Source organism: Eutrigla gurnardus (genome assembly GCF_963514095.1).
Source record: "Eutrigla gurnardus genome assembly, chromosome: 2".
Classification (NCBI taxonomy): Eukaryota; Metazoa; Chordata; class Actinopteri; order Perciformes; family Triglidae; genus Eutrigla; species Eutrigla gurnardus.
In genome coordinates this window covers 18,543,757-18,560,977 of record NC_139916.1, presented here as the reverse complement: position 1 = coordinate 18,560,977, position 17,221 = coordinate 18,543,757, and the positions used below count along the sequence as shown (strand labels likewise).

The following is a 17,221-nucleotide window of genomic DNA, read 5'->3' as shown; positions in this document are numbered from 1 at the left end:
TGTTTGATTGACTTTGACTGTAGATACTTAGATACTTAAGTCTTTATATTATCCCAGGCTAGCAAACAGTGCTTCTAGTCAATTACACACAGACACAGACTGTTTTGTCAGTGGTTATGGTTCTTAACCATAAAAATGTCCTTCCAACAAGACATTACCACTAATCTACCTATAACACATTTGGCTGGACAGTTGAAAAACTTTAAAGGCATTTGTATGCTATGCTTTGCTAGTATAGCTCACTTGCTGAAAACAAAGACTGGTACTGGCAGATTTTTAACCAATCCCACTCAGTTGGCCTACTCTTTTGCTGCGGCTGCTCAGACCATAATATTAACCAATCCCTTAAACTCTTGCGACTACTCAGTTCTTGTTGACTGAATGCTGCAATCAATGGATCCCAGAGGCCATTGCAAGGTTTTAGAGCAGTTAATGAAGTGGTGAATATTACTTTATAATGCATAAGTAAACTTTTTTTGTATAGCACATTGTAAAAAAACAGGAGTTATACCAAAGGGACTTGTCAGCTGCTATACAGGTAAAAATTTGACTGCAGATGCAATTTTTATTCCATATTCTGGTCACTCAGTACTCTCAGGCCGACCGTATAGGCCAATGAACTACCGGCGATCCCAATTGCAAGGTTTTGGTGCACAGTTTGACAATGAAGTGGTGGATATGAAATTGTAACGCAGAGTCAAGTCAAATTAAGTCAACTTCATTTGTACAGCACATTTAAAAACAACAGGAGGTACAAACAAAGTGGCTTGTCATCGTATTTGGTTGAACAGAGAGACAAAGTCCCGCCCCTTTCGGTGAACCACCATGGGACGTTATTTTGGAAAAAATATGTACAGTAGTCAATGGCAACTGGCAATAACCTTTTTGATCCCATTTGAACCCAGCCATGAATTAGATATAAGATGTTTGTCAAGTCAAAAGATAATTTTGCATTGTATTAATTGCATTTGTGACATAACCGTTGAAGATAAGAGTGTGAAAATACTACACACCCAAAAATTGTGTGAGTGAAAACTATATGTAAATTGATGAATATCACATGGGAAATTCATGGCACTTTTCAAACGGGATCAAAAAAGCATTAGTCTTTAAATTTCTTCTGAAATAAGGACCCCTGGAGGACAATGGTAGGAGTGTTATTTAGCCTCTCTACGAAGGCAAAATCCACCTTATACAAATTGGAAGTGAAGCAGGCTGCAGTGTCGGCCTGTCTGTTGGTTGTATGCTTAACACAGTCACTTACTTCATAGTTACTGCTTCGTTTCAAACAGTCAAACAAGAAAAAACTGCTCTATTGAGTGCTCAGTAACTCCCCTATAACCGAGATATTTGTGTAGTGACTGTGAACTACTCTTTAATCGTAGTGAGAACGATTTTTTGAGATACATTTGACAAATAATTAAACATAGGCCTTGATCCCATTGTTTTGTAAAGGTAAATCATGTTGTGTCAGAATACTTTCTATCCATTTTCAATCACCTATCTGGGTCAAGGCTGTGTGGGTGCAATGCTATAGGATGATGGAAATCACAACTGAAACCCCCTTTCCCTATAGTTGATGGCTATTTTTTAAGTATTTACATTGCTCACTATATTGAAATGCACTGAAATGCAAAGTAGCTGAATGAATGAAAATGCATGCCAGCCTTTTAATTTCCAGTAGACCTCAATCTGCAGTTCTTCAAAACCCCACCAGATAGAGACATTGTTAGGTCAAATTCAAAACACCTCCTTTATACAAGCCTGTTTTTTCCAGGTTGAAGGCTTTGGTTAAAGGGTCACAATATAATGAAAGTTATTTATTTCACTAACCACTGTGCAAACAACAAAAGCTTCACCCTGCTGCAGACATTAAAAATACTAAAATACTAAACATTCAGATACAGTGATACACAGTCTGCTGAATGAGCCTGACAATAGTCTGTATAAGAAATGGAGTTGTCTAGGAATCAAGGTTTGAAGCCCGAGTTGTGTAGGACATGCATTTAATGGGGCTCACAACCTCTATATCCATTGTTTTGCGTTGCATTTTGTGTGTTACATCAGGGAACTTATGCTGAAGGGAAATACCAGAATATGGATGGAGGATTTAGTCTGTTATCAGGAGGGGTTTATGTGGTTTCACAGACAGTGCTTTGAATATGCATGCAGAATAATTGGACATTTTGGACATATGCATCTCAGTAACATTAATAGGCTAATTTTAAAGACTGTATTTTAAAATGTCACAGTAAAGAACTATCATAATGAACAGTGAGTGAATTCCATTTAGCTGATTCTGTTTCAGGGTCCTGGTCATTTTCATGCTGGCACACTGTCAAGGCATATCGGCACAATTGAATAGAACAAAGCCATTATGAATGAAACCTGCTTTTCTTCTATGGCAAGTCAAAATGTCTGCTGAAATAAATTTGTATTTACAATCTATTTGATTTTAAAAACAAAACAAATTTGTGTAACAAACAAAGCCATTGGAGTTAAGGCAACATATGCCGCCACATTGTTCCCATACTTAAAATTAACCATTTGTCAGCGATTGGATTTTTGGGTCCACCTTCTGGTGTTAATTAAGAATAAACAACGCAACATGATTTAACTGCATCTCTGGTTTGTATTAGACATAACAATAACTTTTAAATTCTAAATTTTTGGTCACGCAGCTCTGAAGTCAAATTAGTCCCATTTATTACCAAAATTGTCAGGTATTTTGTGTAAAACTTTAACCTGTAAAATAATTGGAAGAATGGGTCAAGATGTTTAGGTAGGCTAGATAAACTCCATTATAAACTCAGGGTTAATATATAATGACACATTTAAGTGATTTCCATAGCGGATGAAGATTAAAACAAATGTGCTGCCAATGGCAATAACAACCCCAAACAGAACACCAATGACTGTTGTTACATTAACAGTGAACAGTGTTTTTTTTTTTTTGTATGTGTTTTTTTTTCTGCTTACGATGCTGCGGTTTCTTGTCCGTTATTGAAACTAAAGGCATTTACCGACACTCCCTAACAATTTGCTGAGAGTCATCAATTATGCAGGGTAGCCGCACGCACTGGGAAGGAAGATAGCAGCAACAATATGGCGACAGCCGCAGTTACTCTCGACTGTTTTCTATATCTGCAGTTCAGTGACAGCTGTCAGGATTTCTGTTAATGCGAGAAAAAGTAAGTAGACTGTGTTTTCTGCTTTGCCCGGTGTGCCGTGTCGCGGGATGGATGCAGTCCCACTTTGTCGACTGACTGCATCCCAGTGCCGCAGAGCGGTCCCTCTCTCTCAGCATCTTTTTCCTGGTGTCTGTGGAAGGTTCCTCGCCAGTACATTGGGAGAACATGTATGCGAGCTAGCAGTTGGGAGAAGGGCAATGTGCGATTTTTTTTTCTCCCTCCCGAAAAGGGAGAACGAGGATTTGCGACGCGACGCGGATAGAAAACAAGGGGAGACGGCGGGTTATTTGGGGTGTTGGCCTGCCGCTGGATGGAATGACATTTCACTGTGTCAGAATGTGAAACATACGCATATGGGATGTAGAAGTGAGATCACGTCAAACTTCTCCGAGTGGCGACAGTCACCCGTCTGCATGCTCCGAGTGCACCATTAATGCGTCGCTTGCAAAACATTTTTACGGATCAATTTTCATCGCTACCATTATTTTATAACTATGATAGTTTTGCGCCCCCCCCCCCCCCCCCCCCACACACACACACACACACTCTGCGCCCCCTCCTTCTCGCAATTTCGTTGGAGACTGTATTGCGTGAGGAGGTAGGTGCGTCTTTAGTTTGGCAGTCCTCAAAGGGGCCGCGGCACCGTTTTCTGCTATTTTCACGCTGTCTCATCCATTAAAAACATGTCCCCCATCACGGTATTACTCAATCAACCTGCACCACACGAGTCTCTGGGTCTATGTCGCCCAGACTGTCTATACGGGTGTGGTGTAGCCTTGAGGCTCTTTTACTTTCTCTCTTTTTTTTGTTGTTGTTTTTTTTTGGTTGTTGCTGTAAATAATTACAATTTGTTCTATGCGTGCAATTTAGGCGGTGCGGGTGTGCTGTGGGTTGCTTTGATATGAGGCCACAGGGTGTGTTGTTCGGACATGGCTCGTACGTTCAACTGACCTATATGAGTTTGTTAGTTCGAGCATATAGCAGCAATAAACCACACTGCAGTATTCTAGGCTTTGGCCCTATAGGGCAGCGGCGCGCCTCGCTGTTAAACAGTGGACTTCGCTGGGGGGCTACACGGGCTGCAGATCTCTCTCATGTAACGAACCGCACTGGCATGACGAGAAAACGCAACGCGGTGCGGAGGGGAGCGGCGGTGAACGGGGTAGAAAGTTCTCCGGGAAATAGGAGGAGGTTTTCTTTATTTGTCTCTACAGTGGTCTTGGTGTCCCATGCTTCACAATGTCCGCCTCCCCTCCTCGTCCCTCATATGTCCTTTGAAGATAAATAAAATAAATAACGCGTTAAACTGAATTAGCATCACTCATCGACGTTTCCAGTCAGGACGTCATAACTTTACCTGAAATCGACTCCACTCATGGCACCCACACCCCGTATAGCCGACAGGATGTGAGAGGCCTCTTAAATATTTGGCTGCCACAGTTATTCACTCGGTGATGTTAGACTTGGCCCTACCTATTCTCGGTGATGCTGTGAATTTGGACTGAGGTGACATCTAATGCCGGGCAACATTAATACGGCACCCCTGAATGAAGGAGGTGTAAGTTATTTGCCCGCCCACGTGACTCAGACGCGAGTGCCCCGTACACCTCCTCCTCCTCCTCACCCGGCACCGTGTCGTAGCGGCGTCCGGTCAGCCCCATCGGGTGTCAGGTCGTCATCATCATCATCACGGTGACTATAGAAAGACGAGAGAACATCTTTCCAAGCTGACGGGACGGAGGCCGCGGTGCGTTTGGGTGTCTTTTCTCCGCGCAGAGGACGCAGCGTAGGAGCGTTTCTGCTAAATACCGCACGGCGTTCAGGCTGTCTGTTCCCTGGGAGGGAATTGCGGGATTGCCGAGGTTGTCAGTTCCCGCTGTCGTCCATCTGTTTCTAGTTCAGGACTCACTTGGCTCATAACGGATTTCACGGAGCCGAGAGACGTGATGGGGTCGTGCGCTTCTAGAATCCACCGGCTAACGGACGTAAGAGCGAATTCCGACTAGCGTTTCTAAATTAACATGCATCGGTCGGATTGTTGCGTTCAATGTCCTGTTACTGACACGCTGGGGATCGGACGCATTGGGAAGCATACGTAACATTTCAGTCCGGTCGCCGTGCAGTTTAGCTGCCTGGTTTTAGGAATGCCCCGGCGCTGTGTGTACAGTGTAGGCTCCACGCACTGCTGGTCATGCTATTGCATCCTGGTTTGAATCACCTTGACGGTAGATCAATCGATGTAGCTCTGGTTGAAAGAGACTTTGAGGTTGGGTTACTTGAATCGGACTTCATCCCTCTCCTGTTGGTTGTGCTTTTTTCCTCGAAGATACGCTGCTGTTGGATCTTAATCTGACTGTGGATTTTTTTTTTTCCCTCCTGATTTCTTTCTGATTGCTTTCCAGGTCTGTACCCTTGTCATTGTCTCCATGAATGTTGCGGACACGGTCCGTCTAATATTTGACAGTCTTAACTGTGAATTAACAGCATGGCCATTAGCCAACATGGGGAGAGAAATCCATCTAGGAGGCTGAGAGATGCAGTTGATAATGTTATTACAACCTTACTGTTTAAACAATGAGTCAGAGCCGCAGAGGTTGAATCATTTCTTTTGATTCATTTTAGTTACTGCATTTTTGTATGCTTGATTACCAGTCAGTCAAGTACAATACATAAGAATGCACACTTCGTGGCCACTGTTGGGTTCACGTATACAACTCTAGGCCAGGTGACAATTAATTTAATAGGTTTTCATTTTTTTTCAAGCAAAAAAAAGGGGCAGGTGGATGTGTTCTAAAAACAACAACAAATGTTTACAATGTATTTAAAAGACAACCCAATATGATCCTCCAACAAATTAATTGCCAACATCTCAATCATTATCATGCAATAAACCCCACCTAACCATTGTTTCTTTACCACAAATCCCAGTTCCATTAACTTATATCTGTATACCTATATCTGGACAAAGTAAACTCCAAAACAAATTCACAGTCAGGGGCCTTGATACAATATCAACTCATTAAGTTCTTACAGTGAACAAGTAGCACTCGACTCTTTGCTAACTCATATGTCTGTTTTACTTGGCTTCGCTTAAGATTATGTGACACCTTTTCATTATGCACAGGACAGATATCATGTCATATCCTGTATCCTGGGAGCCACTTTTTCAATTATTTTATATCCATCGTGAGTGAGAGCTGTTTGGACTTCACTAGCGAGACCTCCAAGCTAAAATAACGTTCTTAAAGTGCAGTGACTACTGCAGCTGCAGACCTGCTGTCTATTCTCAGTGAGACCAGCGGTGCTATCAACACATTAATATCCCATGTAGGCTTTTATTGTTAACATCAATACTATGGACTCAATGCTGCATTTGGGCATGGATAGATGCAAAGGAAGTGTCCTGAGAAAAGGATGAAGCGTTTATAATTTGTGAGCATAAACACAGCAGGACTAAAGTCAACTTGTCTCCTTGAGAAGCAAAAGGGAATTCAACACTGTCGCCTGTATGTGCTGGGTACTTGAGTTTAGCATTTGTGGATAGTCATTAGGGTTGATGGAGAGAGCAGAGATAGTGCCTATTGGCCCATGTTCCAAATGTTTGCATTTTTTTCAGCTTTATTTTGCTTTGTTGGCGTTCCCTGCCAACACTAGAACATTCCATCTGTGAGGCTTTGTGCAAAACTGATAAGGGATGCAAAGCAACTGGTCTATACTATATAGCCCCCATCAGTGTTATTAATACAATGGGACTGGCAATTAAAACACTAGATGAAATTATTTTAAAGGATGCAATGATTTTTTTTCTTCATTTATCTGTCACTCTTCCATTTGATCAGTGCCTTATGCTCACACTTTCTCCCTCTGTGTCCCTCTCGTACTGTCAGAGCTGTAAGTCTGGGATGGAAAACAAATAAAGAAGAAATAGCTGCAGGATGAAAACATGGCCGCACCCATTATGGCAACCCCAGGCCCTCACAGCTTCAAGAAATTCACTCCGGAGTCTCTTATTAACATCGAGAAGCGCATCAATGAAGAGAAGAACAAGAAGCCACCCAAGCCCAGATCGGACAGTAGTCACCGGGACACGTCTGATGAGAATGATCCCAAGCCCAACAGGGACCTGGAGGCTGGGAAGAGCCTGCCGTTCATCTACGGCGATGTTCCTCCTGGAATGTCGGGCACACCGCTGGAAGATTTGGATCCCTATTATCTGAACATGAAAGTAAGTAAGACACACGGGCCAAATGCACTACCCATGGTTTCCCCCAAACACTCAAATCAAGAAACATTTGTTTTTTTGTAGTGGAGAGGTTTATGGATAGTGAAAAGTTTTACTGATTGTGTTGTTATTCAGCTGTGGTGCTGAACCTTCAAATTGGCTTTGTTTTTTCCTTTTCCTCATGTGAAATACATGAGTAACAGACTCAGGTTTCATATACATTTATTAAAAATAGAAGTTATTATATTCACCAGAGAGATATGGATATAATCATGCAAAGATGACCTTGAGACAATTAAGAGCTTTTGAGGTTTTTAGTCACTGCTACTGGGTTTCTTTTTAATTATTTGATCATACAAGGCCTGCGGTGAGTTTTGTTTAGTACACTTGTACAGTCCAAACAGAGGCAGAGGGACGTAGTGGCTCTGATCCTGCAACACTGCAGGCTCGATGTGGAATGTAGTTCTCACCCAGTGGTAATTCTCATAAAGGTTTCTGCAGTGAAACAGCAGAAACACTTTGAACAATCGTCATGGCGACAACACACGCTGTCACTCAGAACACACTGAGAGGAAAAATACTACCATCAAATACCAATACACAAGTTAGACACTTTTCATCTTAACAGTTTGAATAATTGGAGTGACTTCACACAAATCAATATTTTCTTTAAAGAAAAGAGTGATATTGTTATGTTTATTTTATAACATACCAGTTTTTTAGGTAAACAAGAAGGAATGAAAATCAGCAGTTTGCTTCAATAGATATATATTTCTCAACAGTTTCTTCGGTGGAAAATTCACATTACAGATGCAACTGTATAGGTCTTTGCAGATTGGGTTGCACCCTCAACCCGGCCTCTCTCAATGAGAGACCAGGATCCACAACATGGTCTAGAAGTGTGGCCCTTATTTCATTGAAGGTTACAGGTTTTCCTCCATGTAGAACTCTCCCTGCCACTCTTCTCCCTCCAACCCATCATCTTTGGTCCATTTCCTAAAAATGGCTTGCTGAGCTTTCCCTATATCTATATGTGTTCACTACCAAGTCTAAAAGAAGACACCAGCTTAGGCTTTCAGCTAAAATTACAATTATCAGTGTTTGAAATGCATCGGGCTGAAATCATTCTGGTTTGAATGTGTGGTTTACAGTTTTGACAGCAGTGTGTTTAGAACAAAGTGCTGCTAATCCATAGTGTTGTGCAGGTTGTGGTTAAAGCCAGGAGAGAAGTGTGGAGAGTTTTGAAAACTGTGTTCAAGCAATGAAAAACAAGCTAGCGTTTGGTCCACATGAACTGTTGGTAATGCAGACTGTAGTTAGAGTTTTGCACATGCAGCTTGTAGCCGCTGTCGTTAAGCAATTGAAAAAAACTGTAATTATCTGTGTTGCATGGAAGGTGATGTCATATCATTTATGTTTATGTGCCATCAATACTGTAGCTAATTAAATTATTTTGTGTCAAAATACACTTAGTTGACAAATGACAAGAGCTCTGTCCAAAAGTAGGTGTGACTGATAGCTTCCCAGCATGCACAGGGGCAGTGGGATTATTATAATTGTATCTAAATTGCTGTGCTATGAGTGGTCTTTCCACAATGTTGTACGATGAATTCAATACGAGCGAATAGGATTACGCCACAAGTTATGTTATGCACTATCGTATGACCATATGATGCACTGTCATACGATTCTTTGAATTTCACTGAGTTGGAAGCAGTGGGAACTATTTCCAAAATCCTGTCTCTTGTATCAAAAATAAAATGAATTGGGATGAAGTAACATATTTGAATTGTAATTAAGTGTAAAAGATTTAACTCAAATTATCTGAGCTGGCTATAGCTGGCTATATATAAATATAGACTGAAGATATTCAGTCTATATTTCTTTGCGTTTGTTTTGTTTACAATTTACAGAACCCATGACTTTTTATAGACATTGTATTTTCTTCTTTATATTATCATAGCTGTCTCTTCTATTTCTATTAAATACATTGTGAGAAATGCAAAAAAAAAAAAAAAAGACTTGTATGTTAACACATACTTGGCTAAAGAAAAGGCTGATTCTGACAAAACGGCTTTAAACCCATCCTAAACCTTAAACCACAGCGAAGCATAAGAGCGGCATTCCTTATGTTTGCATGTGTATGTTGACACATTTATAGCAACATGGGCATCTGTAGTTTTTCTCTCAGCTTTTTTTAATAAACATTGCAACTACGTTTAATAATAACAACGTTGAAGCTTGTTTCGGTGTTATTGTTAAAATAATCTCCTCATCTAAGGAACACCAACTACTGAATTAATGTGATACAAACTCAAATCCTCGTATTTTCTCTCCAAATCATGCAATTCTTATTAATGAGAGACGAGATTTCAAGGCATTTTAGGCTTGTGTCCCATTCAACCTCTAGCTTGGCTGTGCTCTCACTGTACTCTCCACTAGTGAAAGAGGAGTGAGGAGTGAAGGCAGAAGATGGCAGGGGAGGACAGGAAGTGGATAAAAAGGAGCAGGAGTATGCTGTAGTGCCTTCAGCTGTGTAAACATGTGGACTAGCCAGTCTCCTGTGTGGTGACAGTGATAATGTGTAAGAGAATCTGCGGCCTGTACAGCAGCAAGAAGCCCAGTCAGCAGGACTGGCAGTCTCAGCCAGCAGCACTGGGGCGGATGAAATTATCAAGTGTATGTGCCTTTTGTGATCTATTGATCCACAGCCCTAGTTCAGCGGTGGCCACAGGAAGGGTTACGTTCTTGTCTTATTATCCTTCCCCACTTTGCTAATTGTCCAGCGCATGCTTCTTTAACTCTTCTTACTTTCCTCTGTGGCATCTCACTTTGGTGCTCAAAGCAAAGTTGCTGTGGTGTTCGGAGCTTTTTGTCTCAGCCGTGTGACGGTTTGTGTGCACAAGAGACTGCATTGAGAAGTAATAACAATACAAGATCATTTCAAAAAGGTGTTTTTTGATTGTAGATTAGAGCAGAACTTAGGCTCTATGTTGAAAAGCTTGCATGAAAACTCACCCAGATGAGTAAGCAATGGTTAAGAGTCTCAAAGATTTCCAACGCACCGTAGTTAAAATATGTTCCTCTGAACAGTTTGATTTCCAAATTGTGATATATATTATTTGTTTTTGAAATATGAATTTGATAATAAACTCAGTCATATATATGCATTTGTATGGCCCCAACCACAAAAATACCAATTCATCTTTTTCTCAAATTTTCATTGGCAATAGTTGTGAAATATGTCTTACATTACACTCCAAAGCAAAAGATGGTTAATCTACAGAATTAATCTTATTTCCAAATGGTTGTTGGTCTGAATTGTGCACCATTAGAAAGATTAGTGAATACTTTGTTAGCTGATGTAATATCCAACAGAATTATTGTTTGGTAATGGATGATTGCTACAGATGCATGCAGGGATGTTGTGCCTGTATAATGAGTGTTAAGATGAGATCCATTAGAATAAAAGTGTGTTTGTGATCGTTAACACATCACTTTGTTTGCTGGGTCTTGAGCAGCTCCACTGGTGCAGTCATGGCTACGGTGCCTTGCTGAAGGGTACACCTTTAGGGAATTTTAAAGGGGAGGGATGGTTTTGTGGGCTTTCAGACTGCCAGCTATTATGTGTATCTAGGGTATTGCTTATACCACATGTGTATCAGTAGAGGTTCTGGCTTCTCTTCATTTTGCTTAGTCAACATCTGCTAACCTCATCATACGCATCCATGTGTTGTGTCAGCAAGTTCCCTAAGAGTCATAGGTTAGGACCTCGCTGTCCCTCTCCATCTTACTATCATTCACGTCGAACATTTTCCCAATCCATTAATGTATTTGTCCTTTATCATAACTGAGGAAGTACCTCCAAATGTGTTCAGCGTTAGCATCCATTTTTCCTCCGCTGTTCTTGACCTCACCTTTCCAGGTTGCCCGTCTCCTCTACTCGACCGACAGTCATCCTATCGCTCACCATTGCACTGTATGTCAATGAGTGTGTCAGCTGCAGGAAACCTGATCACAGCACTCATGCATCAAAGAGAGGAAGAGGGGGCACTGGTGAGGAAGAGAAATGCAGCGTTGCAGTTCTTGTTTTCCCTTGTGATGGGGAGAGGACTGCCTGGGCTTTTCAAATGTCTAATGTGATTAGGCAATGTTAAAGCTGCCGTGGTCATACAGGAAGAGCAGGACAGGATGGATGATGGGCATACTTGTGTTTTAGCTTGCACTGTGTACATGCACACATCTGTGTGTGTGTGTGTGTGTGTGTGTGTGCATACATGGAAATGCAGCCATATGATTTAGCTTGAATTGGCGGCTATGGACAAAATGCCGTTTGAACAGCTTTCAGGTTTTATTGATGCAGAGGCTTTCCTCTCCTCCTTAATGTGGCATTTAGGACTTTCATATTACAGGAGGGTGCAGCAGACCAGTCATTTCTGTTCAGACTTCTGTAGGGCTGCAGCTACTCGTGAGCACACAAAGGGAGCTCACGGCTAAAGCACCAGCAGCCTCTGAATCTCAGCACTGTACGGTAGTACTGTACACACCATTACATTATGTTCCTGTCCCACCATATCTGTCTCTGTGTGCATTTCTGTCCATTCCCCTGCTTTCCCCCCTCTCCCAACCGCCGCCTCCTCTCTGGCGTTTTTTTTTCCAGGGTGTAGTGTAGTAAATTAGAGGGATGGCCAGGCTTTAGTGCTCTGTCTGAGTCCTTAGTCTCTGATGACACAGCATCCTCCTGTACTGGGATGAGTGTGGAAGGGATGGGTTGGGGGTGGGGGGTAGAGTGTGTGTGTGCTTCCACTGCTGGCTAGGTTGGTATTAAGAAGCAGGGTGGGGTAAGGAGGGGGAAGTGGGGTTTTGCAGCACAGCATACAGGTAAAGAAGTGGGATGATGCATTTTTTTGATTGCAGTCATACATATTTTGGTGAGACATTACTGGTGAGTCCTCACTGCAGTGGGCTCAGTCAGAAGCACATGAGTTATGTTTTCCGGCTATAATGCAGTTTTCCGGTAAAAGTTGCTTGTGAGATCTGTGCAATTTTTGTCACAAAGTATCAAAATGTCATAGATGGACAATGTGAAGGCTGTTGATATTTTTGGGTCTTTGTAAATTGAATCAAGATGCACTTAGTAAATTCAAGGTGCGTGTTACAGAATGGGCATAAAGTCCAGATAATAATTTATGTGTGTCATGTTTTCTCTTTCCAATCTGCAAAGAGGCTTGTGAATCCAGATCCATTTCTTAAAATATCTTTTACGCTCTGATATGCACTATGTTTCTGAAGGTCATTTAGGGCTCCAAATATCAATTTATTGAATTATTTTTTGCAATAAATTGATGAATAGTGTATTAAATATGTAGTGGTTATTACAGTTTCCCTGTGCCATGGATTGTGTTCTTGTTGAAAAAAGACAATCTCAAAGAAAAACCTGAAAACCCTAGGTTACTACTTTATTTGAGTTGATATATTAAACATGGAAAAGAATCAAATTCACACAATGTTGGCGATTACAAGTTGTCTATTCGATGTTGTTTTTATCAATATTTTTGGCCTCAAGTTTATTGCCATAATCGCATAGTTGTACAGTCCAAATCTGCAGTCAGGTTTGTGATGTAGGCCAGTTCAAGTCAGGCAGGGGTCCTGGGATGTTTAAGAGAAGTGCAACACCCCCTCCTCATGATTTAGTCTCCATTGTTTCCCTGCTTATATCTCACTCAGCTCTCTCTCTCTCTCTCTCTCTCTCTCTCTCTCTCTCTCTCTCTCTCTCTCTCTCTCTCTCTCTCTCTCTCTCTGTCTATCTATCTATGTCTCTGTCTCATCCTCCTTTATCCTCAGTTTCTGTCTCTGCTGCATGCCTACCCAGTCCTCCTCCTCCCTCCGTCTACCCATCCATCTTAGGTTTGGCTGTCTCTCCTCTGCAGCTCTCTGGCTTTCTGTTCTGCATCACTCCCCCTCCACCCCTCATCTCTCTCTCTTTCTGTCTCTCACTCACTCTCTCTCTCTCTCTCTCTCTCTCTCTCTCTCTCTCTCTCTCTCTCTCTCTCTCTCTCTCTCTCTCTCTCTGGCTCTCTTTGCTGCTGTCCCATACCCTGCAAGCCCCTTCCATAGTGCTGTTCCAGTATTCCTCCTCCTCCACACACTCACGCACACACACACACACACACACACACACACACACACACACACACACACACACACACACACACACACACACACACACACACACACAACACACACACACACACACACACACACACTGTCCTTGCAGCTGCATTCTGCCTCCTGATTCTTGCATTATGTGCGTTTTGCCTTGAGTGCTCTGTGGAGAATTATGAACATTTCACCAGCGCTGCAGCAAATAAGTGTTCCTTACAGTAGAGCACAGAGCATATTGTATACAAGTATGGATGTATATTATGTAGGCAGATCAGTGTTATAGTGATGTGTGTGTGTGTGTGTGTGTGTGTTTGACTTCAACAAAGATTGTGTTACATGGATATTGTTTTATGATCCATAGTACCTGTCCACTACTAGTCACTCAATATTTAATGTGAATAGATGCAATTATTCCTCATTTTGCTACCTATTGCAACCAATAAATCAATCAGTGCTAAGAATTTAAACAATCAAGAATATATCAACCAACAGTATGGTGTATGCATTGTTTCAGTGGTTGGACAATAATTCCATACTACAGTGAACTGTAATCAGAGCCCATGATGTGTGGACAGAATGGTTTCCTATACAGCAGGAACAGCACTATATATAATATAGAATAATAGATTTTCATCCATCAAATTCACAGTATCTTCTTCCTCTTGTGCAGAATTAACTGACTTCTCTGACAACTAATCTCTGACTGCATAGTTTTGCTCATATTTGTGAATTGAAATAAGTTGTCTGATCTCATCAGAGCAGTCTATTTTATTTTTAGGCTACAGCCCTTTTTTAATACAAGAATGTGACAAGAGCTTTTATGTTTAATCACATACATTTTGGCATCATTTCATCCTCGTCCATTCACGATTCAAATAATTGACTTATATTTGTTTAGCTTGTGCTGTGAAAATAGCCCATCACAATGAAGAAAAGAGACGAAAAAGCTGATTTTCTGCCTAAATTGAATTGTACATTTTTCTGAACATTTCTAAATTTCCATATGCTGTAGCCTATGACCAACATTGAAACCTAGACTCAATAAGGACAAAGCAGACAAGGACAAACCAAGTCTTTTTGGAAGGTTTCTATAAGATGTGTGTGTCTGTATATCTATGCATGCTGTAAAGCACTATATCGCTCATTTTACATCCTCTCCTTCCATCCACATACTGTATTTGCTTGGTCAGCATAACACTTGACCTGTAAGAGAAAGATTTACACTTCCCACAGGACTGGTTGTCCTGTGTGTTCCTGATTGTATTGTGTTGATTGAGTAGATATCATTATTTTATTGACAGGGAAGATAGTGATATGATATTTTAAGAAGTGCAGAGGCTCTATAAGCAAAAAAAGAACAGGAAACGGAAAGTGAGGTAGAGAGGGGAGTCTTCTAATGCAGAGAATACATTTTGTCTTTCCCCAGACTGCAGACGCTATTTTTAATTTAATTAGATTTCAGGACACCACTCGTCTCAGGACCACCCCCCCACCCCCCCCCCCCCCCCCCCCACACACACACACACACACACACACACACACACTCCTTCTAGTGTTTCCCATGCTGTGGACCAGAAACGTGTGCTGTTGTGTGTGTTTTGCTAGTTGCTGGTGCTATAAACACACTGAAGACCTTCTATTATACATGCATGCTCATGCTATTATCGATATCACTGTGAGTGCAGTGATCATTATATCCAAACATAAATGGCAAGCAATATAGAGTGGGCTTTTTGATCTGCTGTTATTGAATGCATGTTCTCTGGTGCGTACTGTGACAACATTATTATTTGTAAATTGAAGTGGAGTTTTTCAAAAACCCTAACCCTTAAAATATTTGAAATATTACTGTATTTTTTATAAAAATGTTTATAACTTCATTTTGAATGTAATGGACATTAATATCTTAAATTCAAAGTGAAGAAAGCTTCTGATATTATTTGATATTTTCATTGTTCTCTAATACTGGTTACATACAGGACAATGCAATGCCTGTATGTAACCTGTAAATATTGACAGGCAACATTGTCAGCGGTGTCATAAATACACTTGAGGGGATGTGGTGAAGCGGGGGAAAAATACCAGTACTCTAGGCATTCATGACAAATATGTCAATGACAATCTGTGAGTTTAGTATCCCAGATGTCCATTTGTTTACAAATAATGCTAATACTTCTTTCTCAGACCCCATATTCTCTTTGTCCAAAATTGGGCACAAACATTCACAAACAACACACACAGGCAGGCACTAACAAACAAACAAACACACAGTGCTGAAATGCACACTGCTGCCTCACCCCAGTGCACAGCCCCACTTGGCCCAGTGATGTTTATGGATAGGGAGTGGTTGTTGAGAGCCTAGAGTCAGCAGATCTGCCCCTGATCGATGACAGCATTTGCGGTTCTCTTCCAGTTAAAGCTTTAAACTTGGGGCGAAGAGAATCGCTTGGCCACGAAGAGGGAAGAGCTTCCCATGCACCCGTCTGCTGATCAAAGAGCAGCTGTCATGGTAGAAAGCTCGCCAGGACAGAGACTCGATCCGACACAACTCGGACGGTCCCAGGTGACAGGCCGCATCCATCACTGGAGTAAACCTTGCGTCCCCATCCTCCTGACTACCTGCCCCTTTCCATGGCTTTATAACCTAACCTATACTGTTTTAATCCTGTGTGCTTTGTACGGTGTAAGGATTGTATTACCCAAAGTACTTGGGTAGTAGATTTCAGTATGATGGCAATCAGCCCTGTAGTGTAGAGTACACCACGACTCCGAGGGGAGCTAAGGACTTCTAGGTCAAGCTACATTCATCTCTTTCTTTTTTAGATTAGCAAATGTTTTCAGCCCATTTACTATGATGCATGTGACATATAATATGTCCTCGAGATGTTCTAACTGTCTTGTTATCTCTCTCTGTCTCTCTCTCTCTCTCTCCACAGACATTTATAGTCATCAACAAAGGGAAAACACTCTTCCGCTTCAGTGCCACGCCCTCCATGTACATCTTAAGTCCTTTTAATCTACTTAGGCGAATAGCTATTAAGATTTTGATACATTCATATCCTTTCAAGTGATTCATTTTGCCGTGTGTTGCAGTGAATGAAAACAAGACCTTTCAGTATTTCCAACATGTTTCCATTTATCAGGAAAGCGAATGCACTGTAATCCGTAAATCACCGTCTTCAGATTTCAGTTGTGTCATGGGCAGCACTGTTCAAACTTTCCTTAACTGTTTCCTCACGTTATTCAGCATGATCATCATGTGTACGATTTTGACCAACTGTATATTTATGACATTTAGTGACCCCCCAGAGTGGTCCAAACAAGTAGAGTAAGTACACTTCCATATTACTTCTTTATTTCTATGCGTTTCATGTGTCACCGTTGTGTCACTCTCTCCTCTCTTTATATTCAAGGTATACCTTCACAGGTATCTACACGTTTGAGTCGCTCACAAAAATGGTTGCTCGAGGCTTTGCTATAGATGGATTCACATTTCTCAGAGACCCATGGAACTGGTTGGATTTCATGGTCATCTCAATGGCGTAAGTATTTTAACTCCTAATTATTAACAATAAAAACCTTCAATAATGTGAATGATAAACAACTATGTTCAAATGTAACAGGAAATATCACCAAAAAGAGG

At 41.3% G+C, this 17,221-nt stretch overlaps 1 protein-coding gene across 1 annotated transcript in view; it reads left to right on the top strand.

Moving 5' to 3' along the window:
- Nucleotides 1–3,060: 3,060 nt before the first annotated feature.
- Nucleotides 3,061–17,221, top strand: part of scn8ab (sodium channel, voltage gated, type VIII, alpha subunit b) — a 50,485-nt gene continuing 36,324 nt past the window's right edge. Inside the window, exons 1-5 of the mRNA XM_084023798.1 lie at nucleotides 3,061–3,191; nucleotides 7,079–7,416; nucleotides 16,515–16,633; nucleotides 16,817–16,906; nucleotides 16,992–17,120. Of these exons, the coding sequence (XP_083879924.1) occupies nucleotides 7,135–7,416; nucleotides 16,515–16,633; nucleotides 16,817–16,906; nucleotides 16,992–17,120 (620 nt within the window). The 5' untranslated portion in view covers nucleotides 3,061–3,191; nucleotides 7,079–7,134. The remainder of the gene's footprint in view (nucleotides 3,192–7,078; nucleotides 7,417–16,514; nucleotides 16,634–16,816; nucleotides 16,907–16,991; nucleotides 17,121–17,221) is intronic.